The sequence below is a fragment of the Amblyraja radiata genome, chromosome 6 (assembly GCF_010909765.2).
Source record: "Amblyraja radiata isolate CabotCenter1 chromosome 6, sAmbRad1.1.pri, whole genome shotgun sequence".
NCBI lineage: Eukaryota > Metazoa > Chordata > Chondrichthyes > Rajiformes > Rajidae > Amblyraja > Amblyraja radiata.
Genome location: NC_045961.1, coordinates 8,612,161 through 8,624,196, shown reverse-complemented (window position 1 = coordinate 8,624,196; position 12,036 = coordinate 8,612,161). Strand labels below are relative to the sequence as shown.

At 45.9% G+C, this 12,036-nt stretch overlaps 1 protein-coding gene across 2 annotated transcripts in view; it reads left to right on the top strand.

Annotated features, from left to right (window-relative positions):
- The window catches only part of rnf121 (ring finger protein 121), a 44,408-nt gene that overhangs the window by 20,491 nt on the left and 11,881 nt on the right, over nucleotides 1–12,036 (top strand). For both annotated transcript variants that reach the window (XM_033022159.1, XM_033022158.1), the window contains one exon: nucleotides 11,824–11,944. In XM_033022159.1, the coding sequence (XP_032878050.1) occupies nucleotides 11,824–11,944 (121 nt within the window). The remainder of the gene's footprint in view (nucleotides 1–11,823; nucleotides 11,945–12,036) is intronic.

Sequence of the window (12,036 nt, the reverse complement as noted above, 5' to 3'; positions counted from 1 at the left end):
TAATCTTATATGTTTCAATAAGATATCCTCTCATCCTTCTAAATTCCAGAATATACAAGCCAGATGTCGGATCATTATGAATGACAGGGAGCAGAAGGATCTGTTCCACTCTGTGAGACCGTGATTCTAAAATCATGATTAATTCTGCGAAAGACAACCTATCTGTGATTAATGAAAATTAAGTCCTAATTATGGAAGAAAGACCTAATTGTTATCTAGCGTTAGATTAGGTAAAAATCATGATTAATAGCAAGGTTTAATCTTTCAATTATAAAGTATAGTACTTAATCATGAAATTAAAAAAATCAATGAATCAAGTAAATGAACTGTCATGAGGTTTTAAAGCAATGCTCGCCACAGTAAACTGGCAAATTAGATTAAGGAATCGGCGAATTGAGGCAATGGCAGACGTTTAAGATTTATTGGGTTATGCAGAATGGATTCAGTCCAATAAAGTGCAAAACAAATACATTGCGCGGTTAATTCCCGGGATGGCGGGACTGTCATATGTTGAAAGAATGGAGCGACTGGGCTTGTATACTCTGGAGTTTAGAAGGATGAGAGGGAATATTATTGAAACATATAAGATTATTAAGGGTTTGGACACGCTAGAGGCAGGAAACATGTTCCCAATGTTGGGGGAGTCCAGAACCACGGGCCACAGTTTAAGAATAAGAGGTGGGCCACTTAGAATGGAGATGAGGAAAAACGTTTTCACCCAGAGAGATAGAGATATGGGAGAAGGCAGGAACGGGGTACTGATTGGGGATGATCAGCCATGATCACATTGAATGGCGGTGCTGGCTCGAAGGGCCGAATGGCCTACTTCTGCACCTATTGCCTATTGTGAATCTGTGGAATTCTCTGTCTCAGAGGGCGGTGGAGGCCGGTTCTCTGGATGCTTTCAAGAGAGAGTTAGATAGAGCTCTTAAGGATAGCGGAGTCAGGGGATATGGGGAGAGGGCAGGAACGGGGTACTGATCGGGGATGATCAGCCATGATCACATTGAATGACGGTGCTGGCTCGAAGGGCCGAATGGCCTACTCCTACTCCATTGTCTATTGACCCATCATGTATGGTTAACTAAAGAGAAGTCAGTAGTACCAAACTTTAAAAGTATTTGCAGGCTTCCAGTTGTTTGCTCCTAGAGTCATGCAGTGTGGAAACAGGCCCTTTGGCCCAACTTTCCCATACTGGCCAACATCTACACTTGTCCTACCTGCCTGCGTTTGGCCCATATCCCTCCAAAGCTGCCCTATCCATGTACCTGTCCAAATGTTTCTTAAACGTTGCAATAGTCCCTGCCTCAACCGCCTCCTCCAGCAGCTTGTTCCATACACCAGTATGACTCATTACATACAGTGCCCTCCATAATGTTTGGGACAAAGACCCATCATTTATTTATTTGCCTCTGTACACCACAATTTGAGATTTATAATTGGAAAAAATCACATGTGGTTAAAGTGCACATTTTTAGATTTTAATAAAGGCCATTCTTATATATTTTGGCTTCATGTAGAAATTACAGCAGTGTTTATACTTAGTCCCCCCCATTTCAGGGCACCATAATGTTTGGGACACATGGCTTCACAGGAGTTTGTAATTGCTTAGTAGTGTTTAATTGCCTCCTTAATGCAGGTATAAGAGAGCTCTCAGCACCTAGTCTTTCCTCCAGTCTTTCCATCACCTTTGGAAACTTTTATTGCTGTTTATCAACATGAGGACCAAAGTTGTGCCAATGAAAGTCAAAGAAGCCATTATGAGACTGAGAAACAAGAATAAAACTGTTAGAGACATCAACCAAACCTTAGGCTTACCGAATCAACTGTTTGGAACATCATTAAGAATAAAGAGAGCACTGGTGAGCTTACTAATCGCAAAGGGACTGGCAGGCCAAGGAAGACCTCCACGACTGATGACAGAAGAATTCTCTCTATAATAAAGAAAAATCCCCAAACACCTGTCCGACAGGTCAGAAACACTCTTCAGGAGTCGGGTGTGGATTTGTCAATGACCACTGTCCGCAGAAGACTTCATGAACAGAAATACAGAGGCTACACTGCAAGATGCAAACCACTGGTTAGCTGCAAAAATAGGATGTCCAGGTTACAGTTTGCCAAGAAGTACTTAAAAGAGCAACCACAGTTCTGGAAAAAGGTCTTGTGGACAGATGAGACGAATATTAACTTGTATCAGAGTGATTGCAAGAGCAAAGTATGGAGGAGAGAAGGAATTGCCCAAGATCCAAAGCATACCACCTCATCTGTGAAACACGGTGGTGGGGGTGTTATGGCCTGGGCATGTATGGCTGCTGAAGGTACTGGCTCACTTATCTTCATTGATGATTCAACTGCTGATGGTAGTAGCATAATGAATTCTGAAGATGTATTGACACATCCTATCTGCTCAAGTTCAAACTAATGTCTCAAAACGGGGTACTGATTGTGGATGATCAGCCATGATCACATTGAATGGCGGTGCTGGCACGAAGGGCTGAATAGCCTACTCCTGCATCTATTGTCTAAAACTCATTGGTCAGCGGTTCATTCTACAGCAAGACAATGATCCTAAACATACTACTAAAGCAACAATGGAGTTTTTCAAAGCTAAAAAATGGCTAAGTCAATCACCCGATCTGAACCCAATTGAGCATGCCTTATATATGCTGAAGAGAAAACTGAAGGGGACTAGCCCCCAAAACAAGCATGAGCTAAAGATGGCTGCAATACAGGCCTGGCAGAGCATCACCAGAGAAGACACCCAGCAACTGGTGATGCCCATGAATCACAGACTTCAAGCAGTCATTGCATGCAAAGGATATGCAACAAAATACTAAACATGACTACTATCATTCACATGACATTGCTGTGTCCCAAACATTATGGTGCCCTAAAATGGGGGACTATGTATAAACACTGCTGTAATTTCTACATGATGAATCCAAAATGTATAAAAATGGCCTTTACTAAAACCTGACAATGTGCACTTTAACCACATGTGATATTTTTTTATTACAAATCTCAATTTGTGGCGTACAGAGGCAAATAACTAAATAATGGGTCTTTGTCCCAAACATTATGGAGGGCACGGTACATAATCATTCACAGCCCTGCCATTGTGTCCCGAAGCTTTGATGCTTTGATTCCATAGGCTTTAATCCTGCACACAATGCCTGTAATTTGTTCTTTTTTCTTCACACTAGTTCTATGTTATCCAACTTTTGAATCCACTCCCTGCACACTAGGGGGCAATTTACAGAGGCCAGTTAACCTACAAACTCGCCCATCCATGAGATGTGGGAGGAAACCGGAGCACCCGGAGAAAACCCACAGGATCAGAGGGAAAATGTACAAACTCCACACAGACACCACCCGAGGTCAGGAACGAACCCGGGTCTCTAGTGCCGTGAGGCAGCAACTCTACCCATTGAGCCACTGTGCTTAGTTATTATCTTGCCCAGCTTATTGTTCATAGAAACATAGAAAATAGGTGCAGGAGTAGGCCATTTGGCCCTTCGAGCCTGCACCGCCATTCAATATGATCATGGCTGATCATCCAACTCAGTATCCTGTACCTGCCTTCTCTCCATACCCCCTGATCCCTTTAGCCACAAGGGCCACATCTAACTCCCATCTAAATGGATCCCTTCTGGGGTTAGAACAGACACATTGTTGGTTCATTTCTGTTTCCTTGTTTGGGCCTTGCTGCCGTTTCAGAATTACTTGCTTAAAGAAAAACATGTCCTCTTTAAACCAGCTTTTGCAAATTACCTTAAATCTGTGTTCTCTGGTTCCCCCCCCCCATGTCTGTATCCTTGTGAAAGGCATTGAATGTTTTGTATACCTGCAGATATACATATTAGACATTGTCTATGAGAGAGATAGATGCAGAGTGCCGGATTAACTCAGTGGGTCAGGCAGCATCTGTGGAGAACATGGATAGGTGACGCTTTGGGTCGGGACCCTTCACACTGATTGTGGGGGGGAGGGGGAAGAAAGCTGGATGAGAAGCGGGAGCAGGACAAAGCATGGCAAGTGACAGGTGGATACAGGTGAATGGGGGGGGGGGAGGGGTAGGTGGGAGGGGGTTTGGTTGGCAGAAAATTGGACAAACCCCAGAGATGAAAAAGATAAATAGTGTGAGATAAAGAGATAAGGTCAGGACAGGTGCAAGTTGTGAGGACAGAGGGAGACGTAGATGGAAGGGGACATTGGAGAGGCTGCACTTGGAGTGCTTGGTTGTTCAGTGTTGGTTATCTTGCTGTGGGAAAGGTAACATTACGCTGGAAAGAACGAAGATTTACCAGAATGTTGCCAGGATGCTGTGGTTTCTTATTGAAACAAGGAATCGCGAATGCTGGTTTTAAAAAAAGACACAAAATGCCGGAGTAACTCAGCAGGGTAAGGCAGCATCTCTGGAGAACATGGTTGGGTTGTGTTTCATGCCTGGAGAAGGGTCCCGACCCGAAACGTCACCTTTCCATGTTCTCCAGAGATGCTGCCTGACTCAATGAGTTACTCCAGCTTTGAGTGTCTTGTCGAAAGAATAGGTCGACTGGGCTGGTATTCACCGGAATTTAGAAGGATGAGAGGGAATCTTATAGAAACATATAACATTCTTAAGGCATTGGACAGGCTAGATGCAGGAAAAATGCTCCCCATGTTGAGGGAGTCCAGAACCAGGGGCCACAGTTTAAGAATAAGGGGTCGGCCATTTAAGCCTGAGATGAGGAAAAACATTTTTCACCCAGAGAGTTGTGAATCTGTGGACTTCTCTGCCACAGAAGGCAGTGGAGGCCAATTCACTGCATGTTTTCAAGAGAGAGTTGGATATAGCACTTGGGGCTAACGGATCAAGGGATATGGGGAGAAAACAGGAACGGGGTACTGATTTTGGATGATCAGCCATGATCATATTGAATGGCGGTGCTGGCTCGAAGGGCCGAATGGCCTACTCCTACATCTATGTTTCTTTGTCCTGTGGACTCTTGTTCTCACATTTATATCACAGGGCCAGTGATGATGGCAGATGGCCTGCAGATGGAGCTGCTGGTGCCTTGTACACACACGCTGGTTACGTGGCACACTGCTAATTACACAGCGAGCACAGATGGCCACAGGGGACTATGTTGGAGAGAGAACCTAGAAACCACCCACTCCAAAATACTTCCCCTTCCCAGAATGGCTTCCCCGAAACTGCTCACACCTGCAAAATGCCACTCCCAGGGTGTGTGTGTGTGTGTGTGTATCTATCTCTAAATTCACCTTGTATTACCTATATCGTTGGTGCCAATGTGCACCCTCTCCCTCAAGAATGTTCTGCAGCCGTTCAGTGACATCCCTGACCCTTGCACCAGGGAGGCAACATACCATCCTGGAGTCTCGTTTGCGGCCGCAGAAACGTCTACCTATTCCCCTTACAATTGAATCCCCAGCACTGCCATTCAATATGATCATGGCTGATTATCCCCAATCAGTACCCCGTTCCTGCCTTCTCCCCATATCCCCTGGCTCTGCTATCTTTAAGAGGTGACCGAGTTCATATGGGATAAGGAGGACAAGTTTAACAAGGTATTGGCGAGGCCACACTTGGAATATTGTCTTCAGTTTTGGTCACTCTGCTGTGGGGCAAATGGCATTAAGCTGGAAAGACGGCAGAGAAGATTTACAAGTATGTCGCCAGAACTTGAGGGCCTGAGCTTTAGGAAGAAGTTGGGCAGGTTGGGACTTTATCCCTTGGCGCGCAGGAGGCTGAGGGGTGATCTTGTCGAGGTGTACAAAATCATAAGGGGAATAGATCGGGTGAATGCATGGTCTTACAGAGTAGTGGAATCAAGAACCAGAGGACTTAGATTTAAGATGAGAGGAGAAAGCTTTAACAGGAACGTGCAGGGCAGCTTTTTAATGTAAGGGTGGTGGGTAGATTGATCGGGCTGCCACAGGTAGTTGAGGCCGGTACTATAACATTTGGACAGGTTCGTGGACAGGAAATGTTTAGGGAGATATGGACCAAATGGGACTAGCTCAGATGGGGCATCTTAAGAGCCTGTCCCACACGCGATTTTTTTCGTCGACTTGCCGGCACCCGTCATAGTCGCGGCAGGTGGCCAAAAATTTTCAACATGTTGAAAATCCAGCGCCGACCAGAAAAAGGTACGACTCTTTGGGCGACGACTCACGACCAGACAGGCTTCACGTGTCAACATGTCGTGGGGTGAAGCCTGTATGGTCGTGAGTCGTCGCCCAAAGAGTCGTATCTATTTCTGGTCGCCGCTGGATTTTCAACATGTTGAAAATGTTTGCCCACCTGCAGCGACTATGGTGCTGTGGTGCTTCCTGATAAAATGCTCTCTACGGTGCCTGTTGAAGTTGGTGAGAGTTGTAGGGGACATGCTGAATCTCCTAAGCCTTGTAAGGAAGTCAAGGCGTTGGTGTGCTTTCTTGGCCGTTGCTTCAATGTGGGTGGTCCAGGAGAATATTGACTCCGAGGAATTAGAAGTTTTCAACCATCTCTACTTTGGTGCCGACAATGCGAACTGGGACCTGTGTCCTTCTTTGCTGGTCGTGCGTGGCTTCCATTTAAAAAGTGGGTCCATTTCAAGATTTCCTAACCAAAGCACTAAGTGCTGCAGGAATTAATTGGGTAATGCCCCTGTCCCACTTTTTAGGCTATTTTTTAGGCGACTGTGGTCGTGAGTCGTCTCCTCAGATGAAGGGATTCAAAGTAACATTCGCAAATTTGCAGATGACACAAAGCTGGGTGGCAGTGTGAACTGTGAGGAGGATGCTATGAGAATGCGGGGTGACTTGGACAGGTTGGGGGAGTGGGCAGATGCATGGCAGATGAAGTTTAATGCGGATAAATGTGAGGTTATCCACTTTGGTAGCAAAAACAGGAAGGCTGATTACTATCTAAATGGCATCAAGTTGGGAAAAGGGGAAGTACAACGGGATCTGGGAGGTCCTTGTACACCAGTCTATGAAAGTAAACATGCAGGTGCAGCAGGCAGTGAAGAAAGCGAATGGCATGTTGGCCTTTATAACAAGAGGAATCGAATATAGGAGCAAAGAGGTCCTTCTGCAGTTGTACAGAACCCTAGTGAGACCACACCTGGAGTATTGTGTGCAGTTTTGGTCCCTTAATTTTAGGAAGGACATTCTTGCTATTGAGGGAGTGCAGCGTAGGTTTACAAGGTTAATTCCCGAGATGGCGGGACTGTCAAATGCTGAAAGAATGGAGCGGCTGGGCTTGTACACTCTGGAGTTTAGAAGGATGAGAGGATATCTCATTGAAACATATAAGATTGTTAAGGCCTTGGACACGCTAGAGGCAGGAAACATGTGCCCGATGTTGGGGGAGTCCAGAACTAGGGGCCACAGTTTAAGAATAAGGAGTAAGCCATTTAGAACGGAGACGAGGAAACACTTTTTCTCACAGAGTGTGGTGAGTCTGTGGAATTCTCTGCCTCAGAGGGTGGTGGAGGTCGTTTCTCTGGATACTTTCAAGAGAGAGCTAGATAGGGCTCTTAAAGATAGCGGAGTCAGGGGATATGGGGAGAAGGCAGGAACGGGGTACTGAGTGTGGATGATCAGCCATGATCACAATGAATGGCGGTGCTGGCTCGAAGGGCCAATTAGTCTACTCCTGCACCTATTGTCTATTGTCTATTGTCAGTCGCCCAAAGAATCGTAGCGTCTATGTCTGGTCGCCTCAGGGGTTTGAAATGTTTAGAACTTTTCGGCGACAGTTGGCTTGACGCCAGTGAGCTCTCCTGACGTGGGTGCTGTCTTAGGATAACGTAGGTTGTCGCCGGTGCTGACTTTGGTGAATTCCATTGGCGACAACCTACGGCAACCGGCGGCAGGTACCGGCGACTGAATTGTCTTACCTTGTCGTAGCTTGTCGCGGTTGTCGTAGGTGGATGTCCTAATGGGTTGCCGGTAGCTGGACGTCGACTAGGTAGGTTGTCGTAGACAATGTCATTGGGGGGGGGGTCCAGACTACGACTGTGACAGTCGCTGAAAAAATTGCCTAAGTGGGACAGGCCCATTAGCCAGCATCTATAGAGGGAATGGATGTGTCAAATTTCAAATGCTCCCTGACCCGCTGAGTTCCTCCAACACTTGCCGTTTTGTTCATGATTGCAACCTCTACAGCTCCTTGTGCCTGCATCAGAATCTTATATCAGACCGTCCCCCCCCCCCCCCACCAAACCTCTGCAGAGCAAAGTTTGTTCAACCTCACATTATAGCTAATTCTCTCTAATCCAGACATCATTCTGGTAAACCTCTCTTCCACCCTCCTAATGCCGATGAATCCTTCTGATAGTACGGTGATCAGAACTTGGCACAACACTCTAAATGCGGTCTAACACGTGCGTGACGTGATAAGCTACGACGTGAAGTCATCACTCTTGCTTTCAGTGCCCCAACTGAGGAGGCATGCGTAACGTCCTCTTCACCACTCTATGTATTTCTGTTGCACTTTCATCCTGAGGTCCACCCGTGCATCACTGCTGTTATTAACCGTTTGCTTTCCCCTTACATTTGACCTCCCAACGTACAACACCTCGCACTTGCCCGGCTTAAACTCCATCTGCCATCTCTTCGCCCGTATCCATGTCTCGATGTAGGCTCAGACCATCTTCACTGTCAGCTATGATGCGAGGTTGGACAAACTTAATTTCACCAAAGTCTGCAAACGTACAAACCAACCCATCATGTATCTGTACACTGTGGACGGCTCGATTGTAATCGCGTATTGTCTTTCCGCTGAGTGGATAGCGTGCAACAAAAACCTTTCACTGTACCTCGGTACACGTGACAATAAACTAAACTGAACTGATCAGCGTTTTCATATATATCACAAGCGGAGCTTCTTCCCTGCAGCCATCAGGCTATTAAACACAACAACAAATAAGCTCTGTGCTCTGAACTTCAAAAGACTATATTATTACCGCACTATATTAGTTATTTGTTGAACTTGTTTTTCTCCTCCCCAGTTATGTACTACGTTTACATATTCACATATTCTCTCCATTCCCTCCATTGATGAACTGTACACTGCAAGGGCCAGGAAGCGAGCGGGTAAGATCACCTCTGACCCCTCTCACCCTGGCCACAAACTCTTTGAATCACTTCCCTCTGGAAGGCGACTCCGGATTGTCAAAGCCGCCACAGCCAGACATAAAAACAGCTTTTTTCCCCACAAGTAGTAGCTCTACTCAATAACCAAAAATCTGTAGCCTCCTTTTGCTCTGGTATTTTATTTAATTCACGTTTAATCAATAATGTTTTATTATTAATCTTTTGTGTGTCATTCTTAACTGTGTGTCACTGTATGTCATGTTGTCACTTGCGGGCGGAGCATACAAGGCAAATTCCTTGTATGTGACTACTTGGCCAATAAACGTATTCATTCATTCATTCATTCATTCTGTTGCGCTGCAGCAAGTACGAATTTCATTCTCCCATCTGGGACATATGACAATAAGACACTCTTGACTTGACAGAGGTCCCAGCACTGATCCCCCAGGGACAGTGCCAGTCACAGGCCTCCAGCCCAAACGACACACTGTGTGCCTTCGATCGTATGCCAGTTGTGAATCCAAATTGCTGAGTCACTGCGAACCTGGGCGCAGTAACCACTAACCACACTGTCGCAGAATGACATTGCCCGGGGTTTGTAGGCTGGAGCTTTTTAGGGTTTTAACCACTCTTGAGAAAGTTCAAATGGAACGAGTAATATTCATAATAAGAGTTTCTGTTTGAAAGACACAACATTTGCAGCCTCTCTCTGAGGAAGTGAACTCACCAAGTATAAAGCATTTCTGGCTGATTCTCACACAAACGTATTCACTCGGGTACCAGCTTACTTTGTGACCATTCCTTGCAGTAGAATAGTGACTGTGCTTGAAAATCATTGGGTGATCAGTCTTTTCACCAGTGTAAGTTTCCAATGCTGGCAGACATAGGTTTAAGGCAGGGGTGGGCAGCCTTGGTCTGCATAGGGGCCGGGACACATGTCTGTGAGCGGATGGCGGACCACATCTATCACGTGTACACACGGATCCCGCCCCGGATGGCAGGCATCAAATTACGTGTTCACAGAAGGTAGACAAAAATGCTGGAGAAACTCAGCGGGTGAGGCAGTCTCGTGCAATCCTTGCACGTCTCACCCGCTGAGTTTCTCCAGCATTTTTGTCTACCTTTGATTTTTTTCCAGCATCTGCACTTCTTTCTTAAACGTGTTCACAGAAGGTGCGCGGCTGTGCCGGCGGCTTTGCGCAGGATGCGGTACAGCCGGAGCTCGGCCGCGCTCGGCGGGCCGGATGTTCACTGGAAACAAAATCCGCCTGCGGGCCGGATGATTTCAGGTTACAGGCCGCAAAGTTTAAAAGGACAGGTCTTTTTTATATAAGAGTGGTAGATACCTGGAACGTGTTGCCAGGGCTGGTGGTGGAGGGAGGCATTTAGACAGAGGCATGAGCAGGCATTGAAGGCCAGGTCGTGGGGAGTTCCCCCCCGCCATGGGTACCATGTAATCCCGTGCTACCAGCTCCATGGTCGGACAGTCGGCGACTAAACCGTCTTCCCCACCTGGTTTGCCAGGTGAGGAGGGGGCTGTGGACCCCCAGCAGGACCACAAACAAGACCTGTCAAAGGGCGGATGAGCTTCTAGCGAGCCAACGGCCATCCACACTTCAGTAGAAGTTGCAATCACTGTCATACATAGCATTGTAAGGAATGATGATAAAGCACACACACCAAAATCCTATACTTCCAGCGGCGGAAGTCCGCAGGAACTGGAGGACAGAGATGTGTGGTGCGTCTGTCACTGTTCCCGTTGGAAACCAGCACCACTGCGTAGCTAATGTTTTTAACGGTGATGAACAGGCAGGGAATAGAAGGATGAATGAATGAATGAATGAATAAGTTTATTGGCCAAGTATTCACATACAAGGAATTTGCCTTGGTGCTCCGCCAACAAGTGACAACATGACATACAGTGACAGTTACGAATGATACATAAAACATTAAACATTAATAATAAAACATTATTGATTAAACATGTGAATACCAGAGCAAAAGGAGGCTACTGATTTTTGGTTATTGAGTAGAGCTACTACTCGTGGATAAAAATCTGTGTTATTTATTTATTTAATTCTATATTTCGAACAGAATAAAAGACTAAAAAGCGAGTGTGAAACAGCATACAAAAAACAAAACAAGAATATTTATAAAGTGTCATAAACAATATCTATAAATAAATGAAATCGTATGTGTCCGAAAAGGAGCAGGAAGAAGCCAAAGCTTATTAATTCCCGCCCCTTATTCAACTGCTTATAATTATCTTGTACAAATTTAGCAGCTATATGTACACCATATGTACACCAGCAGCTATATGTACACCAAATGATTTACATTTATACACTAATCAAATATTTACATTTTAATGCCTGGCTGTGGCAGCTTTGACAGTCTGGAGTTGCCTTCCGGAGGGAAGTGATTCAAAATGTTTGTGGCCAGGGTGAGGGGGGTCAGAGATGATCTTACCCGCTCACTTCCTGGACCTCGCAGTGTACAGACCATGAGTTAAAGATTGCGATTCATGACAGCATAGATGAGATGGGCTGAAGGGCCTGTTCCTCTCTGTACCATTCTGTGTTCTATGAAATGGAGATGCGGTCTGACTGATGCGATTGTCGGCGTAGTGTCGCAGGGGAGTTTCTGCTGGGGGGAGGGGAGGGGGGGGGGGGGGGGTTCAATACCGAGAAATAGAATATCCAGAAATTGGATTTAATGATTTATTTTTGCCTGCAGAATAAAGCCTGAAGATGGGATGGACTTCGGAGTGTCGCTCCTGTTTTATGGGCTGTACTACGGAGTGTTAAGCCGTGACTTTGCTGAGATGTGTGCTGACTACATGGCCTCTACTATAGGGGTAAAGTGAGCCAAGGGGCAGCTTCGGTATAACTGTAGCAATGACTAATGTCCTTTCCACGTACAGTTAGATGCAGTCACTGCTCCCGACGG